The sequence below is a fragment of the Cynocephalus volans genome, chromosome 15 (assembly GCF_027409185.1).
Source record: "Cynocephalus volans isolate mCynVol1 chromosome 15, mCynVol1.pri, whole genome shotgun sequence".
In the NCBI taxonomy this organism is placed as follows: Eukaryota; Metazoa; Chordata; class Mammalia; order Dermoptera; family Cynocephalidae; genus Cynocephalus; species Cynocephalus volans.
Genome location: NC_084474.1, coordinates 4,729,731 through 4,744,930, shown reverse-complemented (window position 1 = coordinate 4,744,930; position 15,200 = coordinate 4,729,731). Strand labels below are relative to the sequence as shown.

The following is a 15,200-nucleotide window of genomic DNA, read 5'->3' as shown; positions in this document are numbered from 1 at the left end:
AGGGAGTCCCATCTGACTCCCTAGAAGGGGGCGCAATATAGAAGCTTGAGTCTCCTCTACAGGTGGAGGATAGTGAAATATTTTATCTCAACATTTTTGTATCTACAGCAAATAGCCCAATGGTATGCATAGGAAGCACTTAATACAAATAAATATCTGATTATTCAATTGAAGTGTCCAAGGCCATGGGAGCTCTGCCCTCTCCCATGTAATGCATTATTTTGATTCAGGAAGGTGGAAGCTCTTACCCTACCTGGTCAAAATAGTTACCCCCGCTCATCTCCCCCCATCCCCACTTTTTTGCACATCATACAAATGCATCTTAATTTAGTTAGGTCTTTGCCCTTTTATACATTTTCCTTTGTGCCATTTGCTTGACAGAATCGTCTTGGGTTGAAAACAGAAACTGCTTAGAGTGTGTCTATTTGTTATACTTTGTGCAGTATTTAGTGCAATAGAAGCTTTTTGTGATCATAATGAAGAAAGGGCTCTCTGAGGACATGTATTGCCAGTGCTGTTTAAAAAGTGTCACACAAGTAGCATACTGCTGTGTCCCAAAAAGATATGCCCTACCCTAGCCAGGGAATTGTGGCTCTAATATTTTAGTACTTGAAAATAGAACAGGTAGAATTGTTGGTTTTATAACTATAGTTGATTACACATTTGCCAAGTATTAAAAATTACTTGAAGTGAGAAAAGACAGGAAGAGTTTGGTTCAGACTCTAGTTTGCCTTATAATGGGACATAGAGGGATAGAGGTGGCAAGTGTATATACTGATGTTATTAAACAATCTTTGGACCTCATTACATTTGAAAACTGACCTCTCAGACATTAAGATGCATGCACTGTTATTTTCTACATTCGTCCTCATTTCAGAATATCTGAGGCCCAGTGAACATGATTGCACATTGGTGAGATAGATATGTCTTGCCTGTTCAGAGGGCACAGATAGCTGATGTTTAACAGTCTGAATGAACCTCTGGATATAAATAGTTTCTTTGAAACCTGTGAATTCTCAATAACCATACATCCAATAGGGAAAATTCCAAATGTCTAATTGATTTGGTTTTTAATGATAGCAGTCAAAAGGTTATTTTCATTTCTGTATAAAAATAAATTACTAAATAGCCATTCATTTTTGATATTTCTTCCTTGGAAAATGGTCTCGTTTCTAAAACCAATCTATAGCTAGTTCACATATGTGCCATTAAAAATAAGAGTGGTTAAGTGGCTTGGGATAAACTTTGTCTCCTTATAGCTGTTCAGCCAAAGCAATTAAACTTGAAGAGAAAGGCAGGAAAAAACCCTCTTACTTATTGTCAGACTGTGTAAGAATTATTGACCTAATAATTCAATAAAATATCCCCAGAAACAACCTAATAAGGTACCAGTTAAATAATAATGCAACACTTTGCAGCTGCTTAAAACTATATTAGGTATATACTGAGTAAAGCTAAAGTAAAACTAAAACCATGTGTGTGTGACCTACTTTGTAAAGGAGGCACATGTGTGTGTGTGTTGAAAAATAATACTGCACACAGAATGCAAGTATAGGCAGTGGTTATCTCTAGGAGATGAGCTTGTATGTGATTTTTTCCACCTTCCTGGTTACCTGTATGTTAGATTTTTTCTCCAATGAGCATATATAACTTTTGTAATAATAAAAAACTCTCTCTTTAAAAAGTAGCTATTTTAATTATTTTTATTTTGACTTTCATGTTTTACGTACTTTGGCGTTGGCCTGTCAGTGGGTTACATAAGTGGCCTGGTGACACCGATGCAGCTAGTGCACCAGAATGTTAACAGTGGTTGTTTTGCAGTAGTGGGCTAGGGGCACTTTTTCTTGTTTTACCTTCTCCTTTTCTGTACCTCTCAGATCTTTTATATGAGTACATATTATTTCTTAGTGGAAAAATGTGACATTTTTAAAGCAGAGACTTGGGCTTTTTGCTCTTGGGAAGTGGCCCACACAAACTGATGTGTAGCAGTTAATGTTAAAGCTTATTTCTGTTAGTTCTGCGGTATTAGAGGTATTCAGCAAGGGTCTGCTTTCACTAATTCTTTGCTTCTTAAATGAACTCTAATCTGGTTTCAAATTGGCTAGGATCACAGATTCAGTATTATTTGGAGGGCAAAGGAAGGCAGCTGGGGAATCCAGCCTCTTTTAAAAGCAATTAAAATGCTACTTCTGGTGTTAGGATCTGAAGTTCAAAGCAGTGAGTGGTGGAGCCATATGCAGGAGACTCGGGTGATATTCTGAGTGACGGTGATGAGGGGTGATGGAAAGAACGTTGCTTAGCTGTTGTTTCCAAAGCACTGATCCTGGTAGCATCAGAGTGTGTCCCACCAGTGTTTACTAAGAGGGACAGCCCTTTAAAAGAGTACTGGCTCCCTCAATTATTTTTGCCAATTACTGCTAGGATGTCCTTGCAGCCTTAATCAGAAGGTTATTTTGGGTAAATGTTTTGGTGCTGGTGGCAGTTGACTTAAGAAAATCTTGAGCAAAAGCAGTAGGCCCCACTTTCAACCTGCTGTGTGTGGTGACACGAGGATAAGTACTGTGATGGTTATTTAAAGGATCTCTCTTGAAGTATGTTCATCAGCCCGGGCCTATAGTGAAGTGGAATCTGTCACCAGCTTTACTTTGGGCATAGAGGTTTAGAATGAGACTAAATTGAATCCACTTTCAGCAGGACTAATACCTTAAATTTAATTTAAAACCAAAGTGCCTCCAGAAACTAAAAGGAATCTGTTATCAGGTATCACCATGTTTTGGCCTAGCCTTTAGTTCAGGACCTTTATTACTCATAGAAGAGTTTCCTGGGATACTTGGAACTTGGAAAGCTGGTTTTTTGTGTTTCCTTCTTACCACTCTTCATCTGTGCCAGGGCTGCTCTTTTCATCCTCGCCCTTTTTTTTATCATCCGTCTCTTTCTCCTGCAGTTGTGATGGGATTAGTCATGTAATTCCTGTCTGCACCATCTCCATGTGGGAAAGAAAGAGATGTGGGCAAGCCCTTCAACTCAAGCAGTCCGACATTCAGTGGGTAGAGTGTTGCTCTCAGTGCGCACTGTGGGGGACAGTTCCTGGGACATCAGTGTGTCTGGGCTGCCAAGAAGTCCCAAAGCTCCCCTGCACGCTGTGTGAGCACAGATGTATGAAATGTACATCAAGATGGAATAAATAGGTGCTTAAATTTGGTAAATAGAATTCTTTGCAAGTTGAGTGTCTCAAAGGAAGTAAGAAAACATCTTTTTACTTCTTTAAAAGGGATAGAGAGCTGTCAGGTTAGCTTATTTGGTTAGAGCATGATGCTGATAACACCAAGGTCCAGGGTTCCATCCCTGTACTGGGAAGCCCCCTAAAAAGAAAGGGGGGATAGAGCAGATAAAAAATATTTTCTGACACTGTAGACTGTTTGACATGGCAGGAAGACTGCCACATGGCTGTCAGGGGAAAGAGGGTGGCCTTTGTCAGAGGCAGAGGAGAATGTGTCTCAGTTTAAAGATTTGAACTGAGTTTATTTTCTCTTTTTGATTTTTGTTTGGTTTGGTTTTGTCTTTACTTTGAAGACTAAAAGCAAAAGTAGGAGATGTGAATGTAGTTAACCTGGTGAGGTAGTTCAGAGTTATAAATGAGCTAATCTGTTATAAAGGTTTTAAAAAGAAAAAGTGGTTGCTGTAGATCTGACCTGAAGTTGAAGTGGCAGCTGGAACAGGAAGAGAGCATTGCCAGGATGATCTGTCCCTTTCTGCCTCAGCCTGCTGTGCAGAGTGAAGCGTTCCTAGGGACTTCGAGGTGGAACATCCAGCCACACACCTCTTTCTGTCAGGCCTGATTTTTGCCATCTCTTCTTTTGTTTACATTTGTTTGGTTTTTCCCTGACCTTTAAGTCATAGTGTCCTCAGGCTCTGGGAGACTTGTCAGTAACAATTAAATAAGTCCAGAATTTTTACTTGAAGAAAAATGACTCAAAGCCTAACCCAGAAGAAACTTCTCTTAGATATAAAAACTCGACATTATCATACCGTTAAGTATTAGAATGATGATTTTTTGTAAAGTGTAATTTTTATTGTGTCCTTCGGAGAGATGACCGTCAGCAGGCAGTGGTATCAGAAGAAAGACTTTATTGGGCCGGCCCCGTGGCGCACTCGGGAGAGTGCAGCGCTTGGGAGCGCAGCGGCGCTCCCACCGCTGGTTCGGATCCTATATAGGAATGGCCGGTGCGCTCACTGGCTGAGCGCGGTGCGGACGACACCAAGCCAAGGGTTGCGATCCCCTTACCGGTCACAAAACGACAAAAAAAAAAAAAAAGAAGAAGAAGAAAGACTTTATTTTCTGTCTCTGCACGAAATCTTAAGTCATGAACTTCTAGGTGCTCAAGTGATCAAATTGGATCCAGATATGTAAGAGCTGGACAGATATAAAAGTATCTTTTCCTGAAGGTTAATCTTGGCCACCTTTTTAAAATTTATACACAGTAAAGTTCACTTTCTCTGGCATACCGTTCTGTGAGTTTTTACACAGGTGCAGAGTTTTATGGCCACCACCACAGACAGGACACAGAGTCATTCCACTCCCCAGAGAAAGCCTTGTGCTGCCCTCTGCACCTGCACCTCCCCTCCGCCCCTCCTCCCTGAACTGTGAAGCAGTCTCCAACCCACACACACATCATAGCAGAGGGTGGAAAGTTAACTGGTTAAAGGGGCTTAAACACAACCTTTGACTAGTAAGTGGCTTATGTGTGCCATGGGTGATCCCTACCAAGCCAGACTAAAATATTTTAAAAAGGGAAAAAGTCTAGCAGGGATATGAGCATTTTACACTGTAGTGAAGTAGACTTCATAGAATTAGCTCAGCCAAATAATCAATTAAATAACTACAGCAAGCCCCAGGGGAATGGGTATATCACTAATCAGAATTGCTATAATATTGTATCTAAAAAGTCCAGTTTTCAACAAAAAAATTATGAGACATTTAAAGCAACTGGATACTGTGATACATACACAGGATGGGGGAAACAGGCAATAGAGACTGCTTTTGAGGGACCCAGATCTTAGCAGACAAGACTTGAAAGCAGCTATTATAAATATGTTGAAAGACTAAAAGAAACCACATTTAAATAATCAGAAGAAGGTATGGTAGCAATGACTCATCAAATAGAAAATATTCACAAAGGTATAAATTATAAAAAAGAAACAAATGGAGATATGATATTGCACAGGCAACAAAAGTAAAAATATTGGACTACATCAAAATTAAAAACTTCATGCTGGCTGGTTAGCTCACTCAGTAGAGTGTGGTGCTGATAACACCAACATCAAGAGTTCAGATGCCTGTATTGGTCAGCTGTCAAAAAAAAAAAATAATAAGAAATACAAACTTCTGTACATCAAAGGACACAGTAGAGTGAAAGGCAACCTACAGAATGGGAGAAAATATTTACAAATCTTATATCAGAGAAGGGGTTAGTAGCCAGAATATATAAAGAACTTCTACACCGAACAACAAAAAATAAGTAACCTGATTAAAAATGGGCAAAAGACTTGAATAGACATTTCTCCAAAGAAGATACACAAATGGCCAACAAGCATGTGAAAATATGTTCAACATCACTAATCATTAGGGAAATGCAAATCAAAACCATAGTGAGATACTACCTCACACCCATTAGGATGGCTACTGTATTTAAAAAAAAAAAGAAAACCAACAGAAAATAACAAGTGTTGGCAAGGATATGGAGAAATCGGAACACTTGTGCACTGTTGGGGGGAAATTGGAGGGTGAAGCTGCTGTGGAAAACAGTATGGCAGTTCCTCAAAAAATTAAGAATGGAATTCCAATGTGATCCAGCAATTCCATCCAAAAGAATGGAAAGCATGATCTCCAAAAGACATTTGTACACCCTTTTTAATAGCAGCTTTACTTACAATAACCAAAAAATAGAAGTAACTCAAATGCCTATCAATGGATGAAAGATAAACAAATATGTACATACAATGGAATATAACTTAGTCTTAAAAAGGGAGGAAATTCTGACACATGCTACAACTTAGACAAATTTGGAAGAAATTACGCTAAGTGAAATAAGCCAGTCACAACAGGACAAATCCTGTATGATTCCAGTCACGTGAGGTAGTGCTTAGGCAGTGAGATTCATAGAGACAGACAGAGTGGAGGGTGCCAGGGCTGGGTGCCAGGCAGGATGCGGAGTTCTCGTGTAAGGGGTGTGGGGTTTACGTTTTGCAAATGAGAAAAGTCCAGGAAGTGGAAGGTGGCGATTGTTGCCATGACAGTGTGAATGTACTTAATGTCACTGAGCTGTGCATTTAAAATTGTCAAGGTGGTAAATTTTATTTTATGTGTGTTTTACCCCAATTAAAATTTTTTCGAAAAAAGGAAATTCTGGAGTTGAAAAGTTCAATAACCAAAAAGAAAAACTCACTAGAGGGGCTCAACAGTGAATCTGAATCGGCAAAAGAAAGATTCAACCAACTTGAAAATGGAGCAATAGAGACTGTGCAGTCTGAAGAACCAAAAGAAAAAGCATGAAGACAAACTGGGCCACAGAATGACATGGCACCAGAGGAAGTGCTAGAAGCAGAAGAGAGAAAGGGGCATAAAAAATATTGAAGTATTTTAAAATAATATTGATAGTTTTATGTATTTCAAGAATATTTTAACTTTCCAAATTTGATGAAAAACACTAGTCTACATATCCAAGAAGCTTAACAGACTCCGGTTTGGATAAACACGAAGAGATCCACATCCAGACATATTATAGTCAAAAGTTTGAAAGGCAAAGAAAACGTCTTGAAAGCAGCAAGAGAGATGTGACTATCAAATACAGTGGAACAGCCATTAGGATTCACAGCTGACCTCGCTCAGACACAGCGGGCCTGAGGCAGTGAGATGATGTGGAAAAGTGCTGGAAGAATCCTGTATCCAGCAAAGTGAATGCCTATATGCCTCTCCAAAGTGAAGGCAAGATAGAAGTATTTCCAAGTAAATAAAAACTGAGAGAATCCATTGCTAGCACACCCGCTTTACGAAGAATACTAATGGAAGTTCTTTGGGCTGAAAGGAAGAGACAGTAATCTAAATAAACACACACACACACACACACACACACACACACACACACACGCATGACCTCTGGTAGAGGTAATTAAGTAGGTAATGATAAAAGACAGTATAATTACATTTTTTCAAACTGATTTAAGGTATCACAGAAGAGCAGCTCATACCCGGTTGCTTTCTACTTATCGTAAGATCACATGAAAGCATCCACCCTAGCTCCAAATTTTCTAGGGGAAACTGAGGTAAAGGGAGTCAGTAATTTGCTCAGGAAAGAGGATGTCGATCCTGCATGGGGATCAAGTGCCGGGGTACTCTCAGGGTGAGAAAATGGTTTTCAGAGAAATCTTATGAATGTCTTATCTCTTTTATGTTTTTTGACTGCTATTTACATGTTTCTTTGAAGGGAGCATCAAGCAAATGCTTATGGTTTCTTAATTTAGTAAAAAGATTTCAATTTCAGTAGTCTCGTTGAGATGTGAAGAACTGCTAAATTTCCACCTGACTTACCAATGAAATGAACGCTTTTGTGAGTTTATTGCCTTGTTTAGCCCCTTTACACTGCTAATTTGGCAAGTGATCGTGGAATTGACTCAGGTTAGCAGACTTCTGAGGAAGCACTTCAGAGACCTGAGCAGCCTCTACCACATAGCAAAGTGCAGGAGGCTGGCTAAATCAATCTAATGATTATTTGTTCTCTCTTGCTTTTTTTGCTGCCTAAGAACTATTGCTTAAGAATCTCTGGAATGAGAACAAGAAATATGGGGCTGTAAGCTGAGCATGGAAAATAGTTAGGATAGTAGTCTTTACTTATCAACTCTTCTATTTATAGTAACGTTGCATTAATAGAAAGGATATGTGGTAGTACCAAGAATCAAAGTTTTGTAAGTCCCATCCATATTTTTCTTGAGCCTTTAATATAATCAGAGTAAAATTAGTAAGTAAATATGTAAGAACCAAGATATCTATTTACATACATGGCTCCATTTTAGACTGTGGCCGAAAGGAAAGTATTTCCCTCATGTAGCTCTTGGAACTTAGCCAAGCAGTTCAATTCTTCAGCGCACAGAGTGGGGCAGATGAGCCTAGGTCTGCGTTTGGTAGAAGTTTCGTACACTAAGTGATTCGCTCACAAAACATTAATCCAGTTTTGGTTACGAATAAAAAAAGCCCTGGAATTTCTAGGGGCAGTCGGCCTGTGGCGCGCACGGAAGGCAGGAGGGGGTGTCGGAGGCCTTCCTGTCTTAGAGGCGCTGAGCACATGCGGCTCCGCTGTCCCGGCCCTTGCTTCCAGGTGAGCTGTAGGTAAGCGCTCCAGCGCTGCGGCGCTGCTTTTCAAATGTCTACTGCAGGTAGCTCCACGTGTCCAACGGGAGCTCATTTCATTGTGCAAAACCCGTCAGCGGTGGATGTTTTTCTCCTGTCCAGATTCGGTCCTCCTTATGTGAAGGAGTATCCTCATGCCACATCCTCACATTAGGTGAAGAGTGGCCCGTATGTATTTCCTTGTATAATGGTCTCGTGGACTCATTGAATTATAAATTTAGAACAAAAATAATAAATAAAAACTGTCTCACAGTAACCCGTCATGCAGTCATTCCGATTCCATGTGAACATCTCCAAGGAAAAGGCGCTTACGCTGCCTCAGGCAGCCTTTCAATTTAAAAAAAATTTTTTCCACCTAAGTCCTGTTGGACCTTCCAAGCCTTGTCCTCTTCAGGCCAAAATCACCCTAACTCCTTTAACTTTATCTCATTTTAATTATTTTTGCTGTTTCTTTCTTTATCCTTTAAAAATATATTTACTTAATAGATTTATATAATGCCCTCCGAGAGAGCAAAAGGCTGTGTGGAAAACATCTAAATAACAAAAAGTCTTTATGCACTGGAAAGAAATTTAAATGTCAGAATGAGAAAAATGCAGGAAGGAGAGTGAGCATAGCAAGACAGGGCCTTGGGATACACAGTGGAAACTTCAGAAAGAGAACAAATTAAGTTTGATCGTGTTCCATGAATTCATGGAGGCCGTTGACTGCCCTGCTCAGGAAAGGGCCAGAGGTTTCCATTCGTTCTCCCTGCAGGGCAGTTCCGTGCTTCTCCAGGCTGCGCTGCCTCTTCCTGGTCCTGTGGTCTCTGCGTAGAGAACAGCGTTGACAGATCCTGGAACTTTCCAGGCATGAAGGCTCTGCAGCATTCTCAGCAGTCCCATCTTCTTTGTTCCCCACCCCTCTCTCCCTTCTCATCCCCAACTTGGGCCAGGACCACAAAGAATCTCAACTCCCAAAACAGGAACTATATCATCAAGAAGGCCTGATGAATGTCACACAGGAGTGTCTCTACCTAGTTTCTTGTTTTCATTTGTGTACCTCCTACCACGGTGTGGACTAATAGTAACTAGAAAATGCATTTCCAGACTCATTACTTAACCCCACTTTCATTTATGACAGTCACATCTTTAAAATGACCGAAATTGGACTAGAGTACTTCTAAAGTCCCTTCAAACTCTAATGTTCTATGACTCTCTAATTCTGTAACCCAAAACAGGAATGAAAGACTAGTTGTAGGTTGTTTCTTGTAAGCACTAACCTCAAATACCATTTTAGTAAAAAAAGAGGCCTGCAGAGCACTTGGCACCATGCGGACATTTTTTATTCAGTTCAGTCCTGATGGCCAGACTTCAGGAGAAGCATGAGGCGTGCGTGAAGGCAGCATCCCAGGGAAGGTCCGCGTGGGGCTGGGAATGGGCCTCTAGAGCCCTGCAGACGGCTTGCAACAGAAGGTTCCTTACCACGTGCTCAGATGCCAGAACAAAAGGGGACTCGTGAAAGCAAAAGACAAAGATATACAAAAGGAATATAAGATGGATTTTGTGTCTTGTAGTGAGCCCAAAGAAAAATTGCCTGAGAGGCTCAGGCTGAAGACATAGATTCATGGTAAATTTGTTTTGTTTATTAAAGAAAACGAATCATATTTTGATGGTACATTCCTATCTTTTTTTAAAAATGTACTTTCTTTTGTCATGTTTTGAAAGGGCTTTCAATGATAAAAGTGGTAATTTCTGTGGTAGAAAATTTTGGATAATGTCAAGAAATTTTGAAGAGCACCAGAGAGGCTGCTGCTTGCCTAGAGCGAGTTCTTTAAAGTCTCACTGCCAGTGCTGACACCCCGCTGAGGTCACATGGCACGTCTCACCTCCTACGCTGGCTTCTCACTTAGCCTTGCTGTGTTCCTGTGTCGTGAAGAGCTCCAGGGTCATTTCATCTTTCAAGTTGCCAGTATTCCCACAGCCATTCCCCATCTGGGGACATTTAGATGGTTTCCTTTTTCATGATCATAATAAATGACACTAAATAAACATCTTTGTACATCAGTATATGTCAGCATTTCAAATTACTTGCACATTTTCTCAAACTCTTGAGATTAATTTCACAAAGAACGCCCAGGCCCTAACCAAGACTGAGTATGGACTCTGCCACACCTCTGACCCAGCCCGGCAAGGCCACAAGAACCTTCCTCTGAGAAAATGAACACTTCAACTTTGTCTAACTGTACTTATGGAAGATAACATTACAGAACTGAGTTTAGAGTTGGTGTTGGACTTGCAGACCAAGGTGGCACTTTTATTACAGTGTTCTTATGTACTCAGACTTTCTCTAATGGACTTCCTTGAAGCTCTTGGTGTTTGAAGTCCCCACAAGTCCAGATTTAAAGTATCTTCAATCTGTGGTCACTGTAGGAGTGATTGTCAGCTAAAGCGTTGACATTTGCCCTAAACTCAAATGCTAATGAGTGGGTTTCAGCATTTTGGAGCCTTGAAGCCATGTTGAAGACGTGTCCACTGGAAACCCTGCTTCCTTTTCCCTGTGGAAGCGTGACATCCCTGACTTGAAGGCAGGGTAGCCACCAGCCCACAGCAGGCCGTGTTCTCTCATCCCCAGCCTCGGAGAGTCTCGTCCCTTCCTGTGGAACTCCACACTGGCAGTGCGGTCAGCCCGCCCCTCCTTGACCTGTCTCTGCTCTTGCTTCTTGATGTGTCACATTCGGCATGGTGGGAAGACCCATCCCTGAGCCAGAGCTTATGGTTCAACTGACCAGTTTAACTGTATCTCAGTAGAAAGTTCCTTTTTTCATTGAATAAGAGAACTGTTCTTTCTTTTTAAAACTATATACTGTGTATAACATCCTAGGGGACTGGGAGGGGGGTACACAATGCTTGCAATGTAGGTAAGGAAAAATATCAAAAGTGAACATTACCTTTTACAACAAGTATTGTTTTCTGGTCAGTTTTATTGAAGTGTAATTTATATACAATAAAGTGTACAGTTCTGTGAGCTTTGACAAATGTGTGCAGTCGTGTAACCACCAGCACACTCAAGACATAGAATGAGAGTTTCCCATGTGGACCAACGTCTTCGTTTCTCTGGGGCAAACGTGCCTCAATGGGACTGCTGGGTTGTGTGGTGAGTGTATGCTCCACTTTATAAGAACCTGCGAAACTGTCTTCCAAAGTGGCTTTACCATTTTGAGTGATTTTTTTTTTCTTGGCACCTTGAAGTGTTTCTTTTCTTTACCTCTTCCCCTCCCTGCACCTCTCACTTACAATGTGTGTCTGTCTTTAAGCAAAGACAAGGCGAGGGTTTGTGCTTTGGGGAAGAGGAGCAGACTAGAGACTGTACCCACGTGACTGCTGGAGGGAACTGGGCATAGGACTGGGGGACAGAGATCCTGCTGGAAAGATTTTGGAACTTCAAGGTGTTATTCTTCCTGTGACTACAGTGACACCAATAACTTCAGGTCTGCCTAGGCTAACCACAATTTACAAAGCACTTTTACTTAGTTAGATTTGATCCTCACAGTAATCGGTAAAGTATACATACTGTCACAATCCCCATTTTATACATGATGAGACTGGGTTTGGAAAGTGTGTGTGAGTTGTCTAAGGTCAACTGCTAGCTAGTAGCAGGGCTAGGATTAGGCCTCCAGTTTCCTGACCATTGCCCCAGGGCTTTCTCTGCTGCGAATTGTAATAGTCATCATGTGTTGATTCCTGGCACTTAGTGGGGACCTTTACGTTAATTACTTCCAGTTTGCACATAACAACTGGTTACATACATGATCCCCATTTTCAGCTGAGTCATTCAGGGGACTTGCCCAGGGAGTGTGGCCAGTGGTCAGCTGCACTAGACCCAGAGCTTCTGACTGCAGGTCCTGTGCTCTTTGCCTTCTCCATGCAGGAGGAACAGACATTCCTCTTTTCACCACAGGAAGGAAAGGAGACGATCGCAAGCCTTTCTTCTCAAGCAGACGCGTATTGGACCTAGGCTCGTTGGCTTAGGGTATGAATTTGAAGGAGAAAAGACAAATTAAAGAACATAGACATAATTGTGGAAGCAAGTTATCTAAGATGATCTAAGTAGGAGAGGGAATCTCTGGGCTGAAATGGTAGCAAAGATAACATAAAGGTGATTATATGGTGCTCAGTCTATGTTTGTCGATTTGTTCTTATATATTATTTTCAACTGAAAAGCATGTAGCCACGATGTAACAGTTTTGGGAGGAAAGGAAAAATATCTGTAACACTACCACTCAAACTCAGCTTCTGTGATAACTTTAGTTTACTACCTTTTGGTCTTTTTATATGTATTTTTTACATTGCCATAACCACAATGCATATAAAATTTTGTGTCCTGCTTTTTTTTTTCTCAATATTGTTGATTGATCACAGTATTATATTGTATATGATGTGGTGTTTATGCAATTCAGTTCAGTAAGCATTTATTAAGAGCCATACCGCACCAGGCACCATCCTGTATGCCTAATACTCTTCAAAGGAAATATGCAGATTTTGTACCTTGACTGTGTAATAATAGAATACCATAGTTACAAAGCTTTTCGTGAGATTTTTACTTGCTGAGTGTATTTTGCGGCATCTCTTCTCCATCCCAGAAGGAGTAATGGCATGGGGGAGGGGCTGCTTTTTTACAAGGTCAGGGTGTCGTTGCTTGATGGTGACATTTGAGCAGAAGCCTAAACAGAGCTAGGAGTGAGCTGTGCAGCTGTTGGGAGGATTTCTCCTGGCAGAGACATCACCAGGTGCGAAAGGCCCGAGGTCAGCCTGTGCTTGTTGTCTTCAAGGAATGGCAAGGAGCCAGCCAGTTGGCGCAGAGGAAGGGAGCGCTGGCCGGGGGCGGGACAAGGACATCGTGAGGGTCTTTCTGGCCGTGATGAGGGCTCTGGCTTTTCTTAGTGAGATGGGAAGTAGAGGAATAGTGACATGATCTGACTCAGGCTTTATTCTCCAGCCTTCTCTGTTCTTTTCTGAGGCCCTTCAGGTCCCACCTCTGTCACCCTCTGGATAAGTGACTTTGTACCAGAGCCTGTAAACTTTCTTTAGATACCCATGTGATGTACTCACAGCAACGTGCACATTCCTTATGCGTAAATGTGCAGGTAGCTAATTAGCCACACCCTGTGGAGTCACAATACCAAATTTGGTTGTCACTTTTCCAAGAGCCTAGGTACGTTCCCCATACAGTATTTGAAAAGCTATGTAACCTGAATTTCTCATTTCTTTGTCTTCTGCTCATTGAGGTCATTGTTCCTCTCTGAAAATAATGACCAAATCTGTTTTTCAAATTGCACAAAAAGCATAACTTGGGCTTACTATCATCAGTCTGTAATTACTAGCATGCTTCAACCTCCAGCTTTTCTTTTTTTTAGTTGGGGGGGGCGGGTAACCTAATTATAATCTTCTATGAATTGCTTTATGGTTAGATCTGTCACATGCCAAAGTTAGATCCCATTAGCAGGCTTAAAACATTTATTTCTGAAAGAACAAACTGTTACAGGTTGCTTAGGGTAATTGATTTCTTTTGTTTTCTTTCTGTTACAGGAGGAGACATTACAGCTTTCCCAGATTGGGAGGAAAAATATGGAATGTGTTTTAACGCTGACTGAACACAACCACATGAACTGTACTGACAGTACTTTGAAAACCAGCAGTTAGCAGTTTGTTCAGGCTCTAACATTGTCCAGCACTTTCCAGAGCAAACTCACTGTTTACAGGAACGCTCGGCCTTACGAAGTTTATAACCTCAAGCATTGTTTGTTTTAAATATTTCCTCAAAAGAAAAGTACCTGGAGCCCACTTTCTAAAATGGCCATGGATGGATACTTGTGGATGGTTATTTTGGGTTTTATCATAGCTTTTGTCTTGGCATTTTCTGTTGGTGCAAATGACGTTGCCAATTCATTTGGCACTGCCGTGGGCTCTGGTGTGGTGACCTTGAGACAGGCGTGCATTCTGGCTTCAGTATTTGAAACCACTGGCTCAGTGTTATTGGGAGCCAAAGTAGGGGAGACCATTCGCAAAGGTATCATTGATGTGAACCTGTACAACAAGACGGTGGAAAGGCTGATGGCTGGGGAAGTCAGTGCAATGGTCGGTAAGTAGCTTTATTCTTCACTCTGACAGGAGCAGTGTCCCTGGCCTGCTTCCCTACAGTACTTTTCCCATACTCATAAATCTGGTTTTGACTTAAGTATTTTCAAAAACTGGTTTGATGTTTCATATTTACTCTGTTACTTTTGCTCTGCATTTTAATTTCGTTATGATTTTTTAAAGTGTTTAAATATCAAACATTTATTTTCTCAAATTTTTCGCAAGCTTGGTTGTTAAAATAGGTATTGGCTAAATGAATACTTTTCACAAAGTACAGAAAAAGATATTTGTAGAGTAGCTCTTTATTGTTTTAGGGTTGTGTGAAAGTTATTAAAGAAATAGCATGTCTAAGTGAATGTGTTATAAAGGTTTCTTATGCAATCTTCCTTGAAGGTTGATTTATATTTTTTCTTAAGATTTTTCATCAATTAGGATGCAATGTTTTGAAAACTTGGATGTTAGAAAAACAATGTTTATTAATTTAACTTTTGTATTCTCAGTTTAAGTTCTAGAGCAATTACCAAATGAATCTTAAGTGCTTGTGTTTCAAGAGATTCTGGTCTCCTGTGTTTTTTGTAGTCCTTTTGTTGGCTTTTGTTTTGATTTTCTTATCCTACCTCTGGGCACTCCATTGGTATGTTCATTTTATTTTCCAGCCAGTAGAAAATTTTTATGTCCCCTG

General features: G+C 40.8%; 1 protein-coding gene across 5 annotated transcripts in view; it reads left to right on the top strand.

The window, feature by feature from the left end:
- The window catches only part of SLC20A2 (solute carrier family 20 member 2), a 90,807-nt gene that overhangs the window by 33,238 nt on the left and 42,369 nt on the right, over positions 1-15,200 (top strand). For all 5 annotated transcript variants that reach the window (XM_063079876.1, XM_063079875.1, XM_063079878.1 and 2 more), the window contains one exon: positions 13,970-14,522. In XM_063079876.1, the coding sequence (XP_062935946.1) occupies positions 14,234-14,522 (289 nt within the window). In that variant the 5' untranslated portion in view covers positions 13,970-14,233. The remainder of the gene's footprint in view (positions 1-13,969; positions 14,523-15,200) is intronic.